General features: G+C 38.5%; 1 protein-coding gene across 1 annotated transcript in view; it reads left to right on the forward strand.

The window, feature by feature from the left end:
- The window catches only part of UBE2N (ubiquitin conjugating enzyme E2 N), a 43991-nt gene extending 29015 nt beyond the window's left edge, over positions 1 to 14976 (forward strand). Inside the window, exons 2-4 of the mRNA XM_027842538.1 lie at positions 13186 to 13432; positions 13626 to 13766; positions 14288 to 14976. Of these exons, the coding sequence (XP_027698339.1) occupies positions 13186 to 13432; positions 13626 to 13766; positions 14288 to 14328 (429 nt within the window). The 3' untranslated portion in view covers positions 14329 to 14976. The remainder of the gene's footprint in view (positions 1 to 13185; positions 13433 to 13625; positions 13767 to 14287) is intronic.
- Positions 14977 to 17101: the final 2125 nt, after the last annotated feature.

Here is a 17101-nt window from a genome sequence, read left to right on the forward strand (position 1 = left end):
GTTATGTCCAAATCTGTATATACCCTTTGACCCAGCAAGTACCAATACTAGGTCTGTATCCCAAAGAGATATTTTTTTTAATGAAAAGGACCTATTTTTAGAATATAACAGCTCTTTTTGTGATGGCGAAGAATTGGAAATTGAGGGGATGTCGATCAATTGGGGAATGGCTGAACAAGTTGTGGTGTATGATTGTAATGGAATGTTATTATGTTTTAAGAAATTATGAGTAGGATGCTTTCAGAAAAACCTGGAGACAGAACATTGTACACAGTGACAGCAATATGATGTGATGACCAACTATGAATGATTTAGCTATTTTCAGCCATACAGAGATCCAAGACAGTTCCAAGGTACTTATGATGAAAAATGCTATCCACCTCCAGAGAAAGAACTGATGGAGTTTGAATGCAGATAGGAGCATACTGTTTTTCGCCTTAATTTTTTTCAAGTTTTTTTTTTGTCTGTTTTCTTTCACAACATGACTAATATGGAAATATGTTTTTCATAACTACACATATATAATCTGTATCAAATTGCTTGTCATCTCAGGGACGAGGGAGAGGAGGATAGGAGTGAAAGAATTCATAACTCAAAAACTTTTAAAAATGTTAAAAATTGTTTTTACATGTAATTGGGGGGACAACATTATTCAGTAATAATAAAAGAATGGTGGGATCAATTCACAGCTCCACAATGTAGTAATGTACCTGTTTTTCCCATGGCCCCTCCACCATTTGTTATTTTCCCCATTTGTCTTTTTTGCCAGCCTGGTAGATATGAGGTGGAACCTCAGATTTGCTTTAACTTGCATCTCTTTAATTACTATTGATTTAGAGCGTTTCCCTCCTGATTATTGATAGGTGGCATTTCCTTTAACCATTTGTCTATTGTGACAGAATCGTAATGTCTTTTAAAGGTTCACAGAGGGAGTTAAATAAGACAAATACTGAATCTGGGTGCAATTTTTGTTCTGTTTTGTTGGTTTTAAAAGATGGAAGAAGAGTGAGGAGAAAGGAATATGCTGGAGAAGAAATGAGGATGCAGGAAGAGTAATTTACTCTTTTTTTCACAAATGAGGTTCAAGAGAAGATTCTATAAACATGTATGAAGGAGTTGAGGAAATAATCATGTCATTACCAAGCTTTTATCTGAACTCAACAGAGAAGGATTGCACACTTCCTACTCCTTCCCTGTCTCTACCTCCACCTTCTACAAAGAATTTGATGCAGAAATACATTTCACCCAATAGGGATACTGGTAGCGACAGGAAAGGAGAGACAGCATGAAGTAGACTAGAGTTGGGGACAAATGTCACAACTAAACAAATTTAACCTTCAGAGAGCTGATCATAAAGGGTGAGTAAAAAGAGAAAGAAAATATAAGAAGCAAATCATGATCTGGACTTGGTGAAAAAAAGGAGGGGCAGAAGAATAGGAATGGACCATTGCAATTATAGAATGCTAGTCTGATTAGATTCCTCCGTTCTTCAACTCCTTTGTAGAAATGAGGCTGAAAAGATAAAAATAAAAAGTATAAGAAGATACAGCAGAGGGAAATGTACAATTAATTCATAAAAGTGAATGTGAATGGGATGAACTCACCCATAGCACAGAGGAGAGTTGCAGAACAGATTAGAAAGTAGAATCTAACACTAACAGTGTGATGTTTTTAAAGAAACACATATAGCAAAGATTCCCATGGCATTAAAGTAACAGTGGAGAAGGATTTACAGTGCTTCAGGCAGATTCAGAAAATCAAGAGGAATAATGTGATCTCAGACAAGGTGTCAGTAAAAGTTGACATGGTTAAAGCAGAAGCCTAGTTTCCCAGGGTGGGAGTTGAAAGCATTAGGAGGTGGAGACTGAAGTGCAGGAGTAGAACAGCATGAAGATGTGATGCCTCTGGGCCCCGGCTACCTATGACAAATGCTTACCAAGCAATCAGAAACTCAGGGTCCTAGGTCTCAGCCTAGGTATGAAAAAGTATGAGAAGTATGAAAAGAAAATGCTTCAATACAGAAAAAAATAGAATACAGTGATGGATGCTGTCAGCTGTGTCTGGTCCATCAACAGGTATCTGTTAAGCATCTGGTATATGCCAGGTATTGTAGGTGCTAAGGCTACAAAGAGAAAAGTCAAACAGTCCTCTCAAGATGCTTATATTCTGGAAAAATATATACAATCAAACAGGTCTGAGTTGTTCCATCTTATTTCAAGCCAAGCATTGCGGGCTTTAGGGGGAGGTATTGTATATTTGCATTGTGCAGTTCATAAATTTCTACACTTCATGTGTACTGTCAAATGTATTATGAACAAATAATTTAACAGTATGGTATAGTGAGAAGAATACTAAGTTAAGAGTCAGGAGGCCTGAATTTGGATTATGAGTGCCATTTATTGTTGTCTGTGCAGGCTTGTGGAAGTAACTTTGAGCTGGAGTTTCTTCATATGTGAAACTAAAGGTATTGAATTAGGTAATATATAATATTCCCCATAATATTCCCTTCCCAACTCTTAAGTTTAGTGATGCTTCTTCAGAAAATTAAATTCTTAAATGGCTCTGTCAACTAATGAATTTGGGAGTTCCTTCCAACGAAGCATTTCTCAACCCATCCATGTCTGCCTGTTTCGTGCAACTCTCCTGCATGTTGGCTTTAAGGTTGCCACAGGGAGTCCCCCTAATCTCTTGGAGGCTTTCTTGATTTCTTCTGTCATTTAGGAAGGTACTTAGTGGAGCACTTTGGTTGTTCACCTGTTATCCATCCTTCTTGCCAAGTGATCAGCTTTTCTTCCTATCATATAATTCTTTGAATAATTCCTTTTATTCTTATTTGAAGTTATTCTTTGCATATGTGTTGAAGCCTACTCACATTCACACCTCTCCATTGCCCTTTGTGTGATAACTCATTTGTAGGGCTTTAGAGGTAGTTGTTGTTCATATCTTGCTGCCATATATCTACTCTATGAGAATGTAAGTATTGAAAAGTGGCGAGTATTGCTTTTATGGGAAGATTGAGTAAGTAAAAGGGCTTTATCTGTTTGGTCTTGTTCTCTGTGAATGGACAGACTCAATGCCTTTATGGTCACTGAATTTATTTTTTTCTTTTGCCCAGGGTCACATAGCTAGTAAGTCTCTGGAGGCTAGATTTGAATTCAGGTCTTCTGGACTCCAGGCCTGGCACTCCATCCACTGCACCTCCTAGCTGCCTTTGTGAAAACTTACTTGTTCCCTATTAATATCCTCTTTGAAGGATCTTATGTAGATGATAGGTGTTATAGATGGGTAGTTATTGTTTTCTTGGTTCTTTGAGGCCCTTTAATGCCCACATCACCCCCATATACCTTTTATATTGGCCTTTTAACAACTTTACAACTATGTCATCACTAGCATGGATCTCTGCTATATTATACACTTAGTTCAATTTGGCTTCACAAAATTATTGGTAGTAGAATGTCCCTAAGATATTCAGAGCCTATAATGAGCAGTCTCTCAGTGGCGAGTTTTCTCTCTTTTCTCTGGGTTACTGATGGGAATGATGTAGTAGAACCTCATTGGCTGGAGGATTTTGAAAGCTGGTAGCTGAAGAAAGAATCTAGTGTGTTGATATGCCAGGTCTTTGTATAATTAGCTAGCTGAATAAATGTGACCAAGTGGTTTTTGTTTCAGTGAACTACAATGTCTAATGAGTGATTTTTTTTTTCCCTTTGAGACAGCTTTATAGAAGCTGTGAAAAGGTTGTATAAGACTTTGTAAGGATTTCTTTATGTTCTCCTCCTTAATTCTGTTGTTATGAATCTCTTATCAAAATACATTTTATTTCATAACTTATAGATTCAGGGAGGAGAGTGTAACTCAGGAAAGGAAGAGGATTTCCTGCATTCATTCTGAATGAAAAGTAGGGAAATAAGAAAACAGAGAGTGCCTGTTTGTGTATGGTGAGCACAGAAAGAATTGGCAAGAACTTGCACTTTAAAAAAGTCTCTTAAATTTTTGTTTTGTGAAATATTTGGGTCCAGATCTATTTTGAGTTCACTTTTTTTGTCTAGTTTTGACTGGTCATTTAGACTTAAATTCATTTTAAGGGTTTTTTTTCTTTTTTTACATTTTACTTTAATCATTTTCAGAATTCTCTTTGGTCTTATAAGTGAAAAGATTTATTATTGACCTGGGTTAAACATCCCAATGTTTATGCTTATGTTTAAGGAGTGGTAGGGACTTAGGTTATCCATTTATGAGAAATATTAATTCATATTTGATCATTCAGGGTCTTGAATGTCAGGAGGCACTGGTAACTTCAGGCATTTATTAAATGATTACTGTGTGCCAGGCACTCACTGTGCTAGGTGCTGGAAATATAAACTTAAGCAGCTGGAGAGAGTCCTTGCCCCCAAGGAGCTCACATTCTTATGGGAAAACAGAACATATTAAAGCAAGCTGGAGAGGGTGGGAGTGGGTGGGACACAAAGCTGGGGAAGTTTGGGGTAGAATGTGAGCTGACTGGCTTGGGTGCCCTCCTTAAATGGAGGTTCTGAGCGGAGTCATCCAACCAGAGGAAGAGCTGTGGGGGCCAGAGCTCCTCAGAATCTGTGAGTGCCGGTGCAGGAGTGAACTTCAGGATGAGGAGGTTTCTGGGACACGTGGTGGAACTCTGGAGGGCAGCCTGGAGAGGGACCTAGGGAGAAACATCGAATGAACCTCACTGCGGAGGTCCTCACATCCTTTTACATCTGCCCAATCCACTCACTATCCCACTCATGACCCCCTAAACCTTTTCATTTCCCCTGAAATCTTCCATGGCTCCTTCTTCCATCCTCTAATCTGAGATTTTTGCTTCATATTTCACTGAAAAAAATTGAAGCCATTCACAAGAGCTTTCTCCTCTTCCCTCCTCCTCCTCAATTCACATGTCCCAGATGACTGCCACTATCTCCACTTTCATCCCTTTCTCACGTAATGAAGTGGCCCTTGGCAAACCCCTCTATATGCACAATTGGTCCCATTCCATCCCATCTCCAGCAGATTGCCCTCACCATTATCCATACCCCCTCTTACTTCAGTCTCTCCTTGTCTACTGGGTGCTTCCCTACTGCCCACAAACATTTGTATGTCTCTCCCATTCTCAAAAAACCTCTTGTTTTATCCATCCATCCTTGTTAGCTACTGTCACATATCATTACTTTGTTTTGTAGCTGAACTCTTGAGAAGGCCATTTACAATACGTGCCTCCAGTTCCTTTCTTCTTGCTCTCTTCCTAACTTTCTATGGCCTTAGCTTTGGACCTCATCATTTAGCCAAAAACGTGTCTCCAAAAATACTAACAAATCTTCTAAATCTAATGGCTTTTTCTCAGTCTGCATCTTTTTTGACGTCTCTTTGGTATTTGACATGCTTGATCGCCCTTTTCTCCTTAATATTCCCTTTTGCAGGTTTTTATAACATTTTTTCTCATGGTTTTTAGTCTTCTTTCCAAGATATGAATCCAGTTCTTCTCAGATAACCTTGGGTATCCCTGAAGGCTGTTCTCCATCTACACTATTTTATTGATCTCATCAGCTCTTCAGTTATCTCTAATGCAAATCTCTTTACCCCACCCTAGCTTTTCAGCTGATCTTCAGATCTTCCATCTCCAGCTGCCTGTTGGACATTTAAAACTGGATGTCCCAAAGACAGCTTAAATCAGAATGTCCAAAAATGAACTTATATTACCCCCAAACCCGTCTTCCTGACTTCCCTATTATCCTTGAAGGCCCTCCCTCCCAATCACCCAGGTTCAAAATCTAGGTGTTGCCCTCATCTCTTCAGTCCCCCCCAGTCTAATCATTGCCACATTGTATCATTTCTACTTTTCTAACAGTCAGTAAACATTTATTCACATCATTTGTATATGCCCTCTTCTGACCTGCCACTGCCACAGTTCAGGCTTTCATCCCCTCACACCTGGACTTTTTCAGTCGCCTGTTGATTGGTCTGCTTGCCACAAATCTGTTCCCCATGCCTGTCCATCTTCCACTCAGCTATCCAGGTGTTCTTCTAAAGTGAAGGTCTGACCACATCATATCTTACTCAGTAAACTCCGGTAGTCTTCCCTGTTATTTCAAGGATCAAATATAAAAACTTGTCGAGCATTCAAAGCCATTTGTAACCTGTGTGACTCTCCCCTCAGATTTTCCAGTCTTCTTACACCTTACATTCATTCCTGTTCCCCAACCTCAAGGGCTTTTGAGTGTAATATTCTACAGTAGATTATATATCATCACACACGGAGGTGATGGAGAGAGGACAAAAAAAATACAAGATGCCATTGCATGTATTTTTCAAAAAGTATTTGCTTGGTTAAAGCACGATGCTACTACAGGTTTTCTTCCATTTTCTTCCAACAAGGTATCTTCCATCTATACTTCAAAATTATTTGAGTCTTTAAAAGATACATAGCAATAACCTTCTGATGATAAATATCAGGTAAGATATGAAATGGGTTTTCACCACCTTGATGGAAGGAGGCTCTTACACAGAGTCCAAAGATTCTGTTTTGGATTGTGAGGACCCTCCAGAAGCTGTTGTTTGTGAAAGACATTGGCTGCTTGCCTCAAGCCCTGGAACATTGTAGACCCTCCTGGCTAGCCATATGGGAAAAATCAAGTGGGTCATGAATATCTGTTCATATTATGATATTCATAAGTAGATGGACAGCAGATCGGGCCCATGGTTAAATAGGAGGAGAAGCATGAGCTGGATTGTTGTCTGTAAAAGCCCATGTTGTTATTGCCAAAATTCAACTATTATATGGCTGTGAGTCATAGAAGACTGCAGACTGCAAAAAATTAAAAATGCTAATACAAAGGAGGGGTAGGTGGGAGCAGGTTGCAACTTATGAAAACTAAGGAAATTAAAAAGCAAATAGGTTTGTCACATTGCAAGAATGAAGTATAGTGGGTTGACAGCCCTGTGTTCTTCACAGGCATCTTTGGAATGTCAGGAGAGTATAGAAGACTCTATCCTCTGTGGGGGCACTTGGACAAGACTTGTACAGGATGACTGGGCGTGAATGGGCTGATATCTACATTGTTGGAGGGAACATCTAAATTGATTTTATATATATACATATATATATATCTTTCAATAGATTTCATTTTGGGAGTGCAGTCTGCATTTGGAGCAGCCAACTGATATGCAAGTTTCACTGGGAAACTGCATGGTACAATGGAAGAATACTGGACTGAATTAAAACTTCAGTTTGTTATCTTTAGTTTTATCTCCTTGGACACACATTTTATTTTTCAGCCTGAGTTTCATTTTCTCTAAAATGAAATGCTTAGACTATGTAATAACTTAGTCTTCCCCACTTACACTAATACACTGGTCCACCAGAGTTGATATGATTTTTTAATAGTCATTAGTCATATGAAATTTAAAGTTTTACTATTCTTTGATGTTTGTTCATTATATCTAATCATTCCACCATTAAATCACACCATTTTCTGATTTTGGCGTTTATATAATGTCCACTAGGGGGTAGTGTGAAATTACAAAAATGAAATTAGTCCCTAGTGAAAAAAGTAACCTCCTTAGGTTTACTATTAAACCTAGTTTGAATTCTGAATTGTGCTTTCTAAAATTTATTTTAAACTAGGTTTTAAGTTGACTTTTTCAAATGTGATTCCTGTGGCTTTAGTAGAGTTACTGATGTGTTTCTGTAAGGGCTTAATCATAAGCCCATAGTCCCAGTTACTCATTTCCTAAAGTTATCTTTCCCATAAAGTTCAGCTCTTTTATGTTCTTTTATGTTTTGTTCAATGCTAGTTAAGTATAATAGGTTTGAAAAGTTACACTGGGTCTATTAAGTCCTCAAATTAGAGTACTTGCAATTTCTGTAACTGTTGGATTCTTTTTGACTCCTGTGCTACCTCTTGATGCACTTCTCCAATTTTGCTTCTCTCCTGGTACTCTCACCCTTTTGTCTGTACCTAGTATTTAGGTATCTACTTAATCTAGGTGCTCAGGATCGTTGGACCAGCTGTGTAAAATAGGCATGAACCTTATTATTGTTTGGTATATCATAGAGACAGTATAAAATGAATCATTTTGGGACCCAAAGGTGGTTTCATAGTTAAACCAAAACCAGAAAAACAAATGTAACGACTTCCAAGTACCATGGGGACAGTGAGGATGATAGACATCTTATTTCTAGCAAACATACAGATTCTGTATCCAAAACATACAGGTTCTGAAGGGTGAAGTTTTCCACAGATGAGATTTTAGCTTTTTTAATGGGAAAGTTTCTGAAATGTTCTGTACTTTATAGCCATCTTAAATAGAATATATACTAAATATGATTTATAGTCTTTTCTTGGCAACAGAGAGTCATTATGAACAAGTCATTTTATTACGCTATGTAACATAGTAGGCCCCATGGGCCTGCAGGGTAAATATGACTGGGCTTTTTGAATACTTGGTCTGATTTTTAACAGATTTCTGTTTCTTTGTCTCATTATTACTTGTCACTTTATGTTGCTGGCTTCTAAGCATTCTCATTTCTTCCCTCTTCTACATTTCAGCTAAACTGGCTTTCATAGTGTCCTTCATATATAGCATGTTATTTTCTATCACTATGCCTTTGCAAGGCTGCATCCCATGTGCTCTGTCCCTACCTTTGCTTCTTAGAAGTCTTAGCTTTCTTCCAGTTTCTATGTATGTGTCACTTTTTATAAGGCTTTTCCTGATTTTTTTCCCTTAGTTGTTAGTACCAAATGTCTCTCTCACCTTGAATTCACTTTGCATTTCCTTCTACGTATATATGTTGTTTCCCCCTGCTTCATGGGATGTAATGACTCATTTTTTGTCAGTGTCTGGTACAGAGTAGGTGCTTAATAGTTATTAACTAGAGGTAGCACCATGTTAGAATTGGGTTTGGACCTCACTGACGGTAGCCTTGGGAACACGGGCAACTTACTTAACTTGTAGCCATTTCTTCTTCCGTAAAAAGGGGACGATAGCTCCTTCAAAATTTTCTTGACAATAATCTTTTATTAAGAGCTTACTATGAAGAAAAAAAAGCTTGCTGTGTACTAAGAGTAGCAACAGTAAGGAGGATCAGTTGTGAAAGACATAGCTACTCTGATCAAGATGCTCCTAAACACACTCCCTCCTGACGCCTCTTACAAAATGTCTTCACTTCCATCTCCATTCTCTCTCATCTTCACATCTCTAGTTTCTCCCTATCTATTCACTGTGTGTGTGACCCTGGGCAAGTCACTTAACCTCAGTCTGCCTAAACTGTAAAATGTGGATAATAACAGCACCTACTGCCAGAGGTGGTTGTGTCAAATGAGGTGATATTTGTAAAGTACTCAACACACAGCCTGAAGTGGACTGAGTGCTTAATACTCATTCCCTTCCCTCCCATTTGGCTTCTCCCTGGTGCCTGCAAACATGTCTCCGTCCCCCCATCCTTAAAAAATCTTCACTTAACCCTGCCATCCCTCAAATATTGTGCCTATTCTTACTCTTTGTTTTGTCCAAACTCCTAGACAAAGGTATCTGCATTTAATGCTTGCACTTAACTCTATTGTCACTCTCTTCCACACCCTCTTAAATCTGGCTTACAACCTTAACATTCAACCAGAACAGTCCTCTTCTAAGTTTCTAATGATCTGTTATTCCAAATCTAATGATCTTTTCCCCCTTCTCAATTGTCTCTCTGTGGCCCCCAGCACATAGTGAAGCCCTTACTCAGTGCTCACTACTACCCTCTCTTCTTTACTCTCATCCCTTTTAAAGAGGAAGACTGTAGTGAAAGTAGAGGTATGATATTGGCCATACTACCCCACCCTTCTTTTTCCTTTTGCTCCCCCCTTTTAATCCATACTTTACATTTGAAATTTGTTTTGAGTCTATGTCCTCACTTTTAAAACTCTTTTCTTTCTTTTGTCCCTGCCTGTTTTCCTGTTGACTCTAATGTATTTCTTCATCAAATCAATCATCAGTTACTTAAGTGCCTTCTGTGTAACTGGCACTGTGCTAAGTGCAGAGATTACAAGTACAAAGGATGAAATGATCCCAACTCAAAATGAGCAGCCATGTTTTCAGTTCTCCTTTGCTTCATGCAGATTATAGTGAGGTGTCCAATGCTTTTCTTTCCCCATCTTCTAGGTTTGTATATTCTCATAGTCTGATTCTGAGAAATAGTAAGTTATGTACCCCTTCACTTTTCTTCTGTAATATGTCTTTCCTTTCTTTCCTTCCTTATAGCCATCAAAATACAATAGATCCAAGGCCACATCCTTTGTTTGTCTTGTTTAATTCCTTCTATGACCCTTGAAGACATTAGGGTTCTGCACAAAGGCTACCCCCCTCCCAACTTATCCAGTTCTAGTTCTCTGCAGCTCCTGACTTCATATTACTGTTGTGTGTGTATTTTGCAAAGATAACAAATATTAGTGGTAAATATTGAGCCCTGAGATGGATGTGACTAGCCATTGTGACCCAATATCCTTCCTCTTTTTTTTTGTTTCGTTTTGTTTTGTTTCCTATGTTGCTTTAGTATGACAGTAGAATCTGAGTGTTTTCCTAGTTAAGTGATTCCTGCCCCCAAAAGATGTTTAACCTTATCTGCATGATGGTAGAAAAAAAAAATAAACTTGTAAACCTGCTACTCCATTTCTTCAGTTTTCTTCTTTTAAAGGAGGAAATAGTTGGCCAATAGTGAAAGGAAGCAGGAAGGTGGCACCGTGGATAGAGTGCTGGGCCTGGAGTAAGGAAGACTTTTCTTCCACAATTCAAATTGGGCCTCAGACACTTATTAGCAGTGTGACCAAGTCACTTAACCCTGTTTGTCTCATCTGTCAGATGAGCTGGAGAAAAGAAATGGCAAACCACTCCAGGATCTTTGTAACAGAGAAAGCCCCAAATGGGGACATGAAGATTTGGACAAGACTGAAAAATGATCAAGCAACAATAACCAGAGGAAGGGGGAGAAACGTCTAGTGGCAGGAGCCCAGTTCCCTTATTCACTTTGTATATGCTCTTTCTTCCTGTCTGCCCTTTTAGTGTGGGTTCCTTATGGTAGGGAGTAGCAGTAAATATTTGCCCACTATCTGCATTATGATGTTTAGCTGCTGAATGTATCAGCAGTTTCTAGAACTGTGCTGCTGCTAAAATATCTAATCTGAAGTGACAAAGTCCTTGCCTACTGAAAGCTTACGATTGACTGGCCCAAGGGATTCCTTCACTGAGTCAACAAACATCTAGTTTGTTGTGCAAAGCACGATGTAAATGAAAAAGTATAGCACTGTTCTAGACACTTGGGGGGAGAAAAAGATTAAAATGAGAAGTCGTCCTGGCTGTCTACCAGACCAGTCTGATGGGCAACATGACACATACAGGATGAGGACATGGGGGCGGGGGAAGCCGTGTTATATGAAGAGACCCCATTTGAACGAAGCTTCAGAGGGTAAGCAGCATTGCCATAGAATGGCCTGTATCGGGGTAGGACACTTGGAGTCTAAAGGAGCAATTTGAACAAAAGGCACAAAGGCATGTGGGATGGTGAGAGTCCAGTTTGCGTTGAGGAAGTGGGAGCTTGGAAAGCTAGAAAAGAATTGGAACCCTCATTCACTAAGGTCATAGGGAGTAATTGAAGGAGTTTTGAGCAGAGAAGTGAAAAGAGCTGATCTTTGCATAAACAAAACTTAATTTGGTCACTTTGTAAAGGATGGATTGGAGCATAGTGAAGTGGGAAGGCTTCTGCTATAAGAGCTCAAGACATCCCTCAGTACCAACTGTGCCACTAACTGTATGACCTTGGACAAGTCACTTCTCTAGGTGTCAGTTTTCCTAATCTATAAAATGGAGGAATTGGTATTCATTAGGGAATTGGAGAACTAATCATAATATAGGAATATAGTGGATTATTATTGTACTTTAAAATGACAAACCTTATGAATTATGAGAAATATGAGTGGGTGGAAAAGCTTGCATGAATTGATGAACCACGATAACAATAAAATCTTAGTCTCAGAAAGCAGATAAATGGAACCCATTTGCCTGGGTAGACAGGTGAGCAACTATAGATACAGAATGTAATGTTTACAAACTCTTTTTCGTATTTTTTGTTTCAGATTCTTTCTTTCCCTCCAGTCCCTTCCCCACCCACTGAGAAGGCAAGCAATAGGAAACCTATTATATATGTGAAATCATGCAAAAAAATTCCATATTAGCCATGTTGTTAAAAAGAAAAGAAAAATAAAGCCATAAAATTATACGACAATTTGTCCTTCGAGTTTACCAGTTCACTCTCTGGAGGTAGATGGCATTTGTCATTGTGCCTTCTTTGGAACTGTCTTGGAGCATTGTCTTGATCAGAGTCTCTAACTCTTTCCCAGGCCATCATTAGAGTACTGCTATTACTGTGTACAGTGTTCTCCTGGTTCTTTGAATCTGTTCATATAGTTCTTCCCAGGTTTTTTTGACCACCTCATTTCTTGTAGCACAATAATATTCCATCATAATCATATACCATACCTTGTTCAGTTCACAACTACACCACTAGTGCATTAGTGTTCCAGTTTTTCCACATCTTGCCAGCATTCATCATTTTTCTTTTCTGTCATATTAGCCAATCTGATAGGTGTGAGGTGGTACCTCAGAGTTGTAATCAGTATTGATTTAGAGCATTTTTTTCATATGACTATAGAGCTTTGATTTCCTTTTCAGCTTTGTTTTTAAGGGAAACTTTGAACTGCTTTAAAAAAGAATACTTGCTCCGACTGTGTCAGTGTATTGGTTTTAGTGTGGCCACGCTCCTTCGTCCTTTGCTCCTTTGGACATTCAACAAGCATTCCTGTATGTGGCCTTTGTGACTTATTTTTCCTGTTGACTATTAGCTGTTTGTGTTTAGCTGTGTTAATTTTGCATATGTGTGTTAAATTTAGCTGGTATAATTTTTTCAAACAAGTTAAGACATCTCTGTGGTCCCATCCAGAGTCTCTTACCGTATAGCTGTTTAATTTTGTTACATTCCAATATTTAGAAAATCCAACCTGTGAGCTTTATATTTGTACCTAGGTAACAGCACTTTTCCTAAATTGCCTTCACATGATATTCTGTAGAAAAGAATTTGATTATTTTTTGTGCTTGATGAAATGACATTTATTACATGTTTTTTGTGTGTTTTTTCTTTCTTAGGAAACCCAGCGTTTGCTGGCAGAACCAGTTCCTGGGATAAAAGCAGAACCAGATGAAAGCAACGCACGTTATTTTCATGTGGTCATTGCAGGCCCACAGGATTCCCCCTTTGAGGGAGGGACTTTTAAACTTGAACTATTTCTTCCAGAAGAATACCCAATGGCAGCTCCTAAAGTACGTTTCATGACCAAAATTTATCACCCTAATGTAGACAAGTTGGGAAGAATATGTTTAGATATTTTGAAAGGTAAGTGGCATCCTTATCCTAGTATTGACATTTCTCCTTTCCTCTTAAGTGTGGCGTATTTAGAATCCTCTTTAACAGTCCTAGCTTGATTTCATCCGTGAGAGGATGAACATTAGATCCGTGAGAGGAAAACACATGAACACTTGGGGTGGCTCTGATGTTTTTATAATAGTCTGAACTGCTGTCTCCTTAGATAAATGGTCTCCAGCATTGCAGATCCGTACAGTGCTGCTCTCAATCCAAGCTTTGTTAAGTGCTCCCAATCCAGACGATCCATTAGCAAATGATGTAGCCGAGCAATGGAAGACCAATGAAGCCCAAGCCATAGAAACAGGTAATGGCTGTGGGATGTTGTATTGGGGCAGACGTTCTGGCCTTCCCTGAGCGTGGATCAGATCTCATCGCACCAAAAAAGACAATCCAGCAAACTCCCAGCCAGATTTGCCGGCCTGCTTCTTTCACACATTGGATGCAGAAACACTCTAAAACAACCAAATGATTGTTTACTTAAAGAAAGCTTACTTTCAAATGCATTTGGCCTCTAAATTCAGTGCAATTCAACAAGCACCTGAGTGCCGACCGTTTATGTAGTGTGGTAACTGGAACAGAGTTTAGCATTTTGTATCCATTGCGGTTGTAGAATTTCATTGAAGTTTTTAGGACTAAGACATGCCAAATCTTAAGATCCTATTCAGCCTATAGAAAATATTCATGTATTTCTGAAATATTGCTTGTATTTAAATATTAATTTCAAATTTTTCGTTTTGTTAAATTACCTCTCCTATTTTAATATGTTTGAAAAAGAGTCTATTGAACTAAGTAATCTATGATTGCATGTTTGTTTTGTCTTTACAGCCAGAGCATGGACTAGGCTATATGCCATGAATAATATTTAAATTCAATCTCAACATCAAGTGTGCATCACTTCTCCTGTTCTGCGAAGACCTCTTCCTTTTTTGTTTGCATTTAATGGACACAGTCTTAGAAACATTACAGAATAAAAACCCAGACCATCTTCAGTCCTTTGGTGATTAAATGCACATTAGCAAATCTCTGTCTTGTCCTGATTCACTGTTGTAACGCATGAGCAGAGGCTAGAAGTATCATCTGGATTGTTGTGAAATTGTTTAAAAGCAGTGCCCAGTTCTGCTTTTATTCATTTCTCCCATCATGGTTTAAGTATCAGCACTGTGAATGAAAGTAGTTGTCGGTTAGCTGCTGGGGTGTGTCTTTTTTTTTTCTTCCAGTTTTGTGGGCTCCTTTTCCCTTTTTATGGTGATGCTAATTGCATTGGTTAAAGCAGCTAACCAGTTGTACTTTAGAATATGCCCTCTAGCCAAGTCTAACTTAGACGCTGTAGATGGACAAGCTTGGTTGTTCGAACAAAAATGGGAACATTAAACATCACAGCCCTCACTAAATATTGTGATTCTGCTGTCAAGTGTAGAAACCTCCCTTCGAGAAAAGCTTGTGACCATTTTGTATGGCTTGTCTGGAAACTTCTGTAAATCTTATGTTTTAGTAAAATATTTTTTGTTATTCTACTTTGCCTTTGTACAGTTTATTTTGCTGTGTTTATTTCGTTTCCCTAATGTGACAATCGTATTTGAAGATTGAAACTAGTCTAGAACATTTTATGTTTTGGGTCTTCGCCATCTGACATCAAATAGTAAGATGTGGACTTTGCCAATTTCTTTTCATTGATGCAGATACGTGATAAAATGCTGCTAAATGAATACCCATAAATTGATCCTGAGAATACAGCAGTCTCTTCAGTGACTGACATGTTAATTGAAATAAACTTCAAGTGTACAAAATTATCACTGTCTGATCAGTTAGGTGATGACTGGTATCTAGACCTAGAATGTTAGACAGTTACTGTCCAGGGAAAGACTGACAGCAAGCAGCAGTTGTGATTGGCAAATGTGTAACTTTTCTTTTGTACCATATCATGTCTGGCATTGATATGGACATTATAATTTTGTTTCTTCCCAGTTTGTCTGAATTTAATACATGACCTTTTGTATTTTATAGGACAACAATGATAGATTTGCTAATTATTCAGTATTTGCTAAGCCATTTATTACAATCTTATCTACAGACCAGATGAACAAATTTTGACCAGCTAAATTGAATTATTAGAAAGGTTTCTTCTTTTGAAAGTCCCCGATTTTTAGTGTAATATAATCAGTCTTTAAAGTTCTGCATAATCATTTCCTGATGATCCTTCTAGGTATTCCTTAAAGGAGCCCCTCCCCGCCCCCTGCCTTTTTATTTTCATTCTTTAATTTGATTTCCTATGATTTCTTTCAGTTGTCTTTTTTCTCTCTGCACTTTTCTCACTCTGCATATTTGATTTCTTTTTATTTTTAAGCCAATCATATGGCCAGTCAGTCTGAGTTATGTTCGTGTTAATTTGCAGGTGGAACCTTTGTCTCTTGCAGTTCAAGGTGATGGTTATGTAGTCCATCTGAATTTTCCCCACTTTTATCTCGTATCATCTGGAGTTTCTTCAGAATGTGGTGTATTTTATTGTGCTCCTATGTAAGATGAAGAATTATCTATTAAAATTACATTTTCAACATACAAATGCTTTTGATGACTGGTAACTGGTATACCTCAAAATACCTTGCATGCTGACAAGTGTTAGAACTCTAATCCATAATTAGTTTCTGTAACCGTTCTATAAACTAATATTGGAATTTGCAATGGATGACAACGTAGGGCAACCTATGCCAGCTAGGAGAACTGGTAATTATCCAAGAGAAACAGGTACGTACCGCGTAGGCATCAGGCATGAAAAGTAGCCATATGATTGTATTTCAGATTTGTAGTCTTTACGGAGCCAGGTAACTTTTAGAGTATTACGATTTAAATGGATCTACAGAAGACCTGTCTTGAGGAATTTTCACCTTTACAGTGCCAGAAATGATCAAGTAAGTAAAATCACAACTCAGCAAGCTCAGTGGGGCGTTAATTTTTCCATTGTTATTTGAATCACATTTTCTACAGTAACTGGGAATGAAAACAGCAGGTGTTGTATATCCCCCAAGGAGCCACAGGTTGTTCCTTGACACTCTGTGTAGAGTGGAAGATTATTAGTTGGACTAGCTGTGGAAGAGACTGATGGATAAACTCGGGTCCAGAATAAAGGGAAATCAGTTTATAGCACTAAAGTGGAGTTTTCACCTGGCAAGTTTTGTGGTCTTCTTTGAGCAGAGACGCGGCATGTAAACCTTTCCACTTTTTGCCAGCCCTGAGGCGGGTCATCCGGCACATAATTCCTGGCGTCCTCTACAACTCACATCTGAGCTCATTCGAAGGTTTAGTTTGACTAGAAACAAGTTCAATCCAGAATTTCAAAATAAATGGCAGGTTAAATTGGGTCAATTATGTATACGTTTCAAAAAGTGATTTTGTACTTTTGTCTAAGACGGAGGGAAAAGAAAATTCGTACTTCTCTCTGATCCATTTTGAAAACAACACGAAGTGAGCTCTAGATTTTGGACTGTGCTCACCATGGGGCTTTTTCCGTTTTAGCTTCTGCTTGCTTGGACCTTGATGTATCCATCATGCTTTCAGTAATATTGACCTCTCTTAGGGAGGAACAAAAAATCTTTGTGATGAAGGGGCCTCAAGTGGGTAGCCAAGTGGACCTTACTTGGAATC

The sequence above is a fragment of the Vombatus ursinus genome, unplaced genomic scaffold (assembly GCF_900497805.2).
Source record: "Vombatus ursinus unplaced genomic scaffold, bare-nosed wombat genome assembly UNPS02014874.1, whole genome shotgun sequence".
Lineage (NCBI taxonomy): Eukaryota > Metazoa > Chordata > Mammalia > Diprotodontia > Vombatidae > Vombatus > Vombatus ursinus.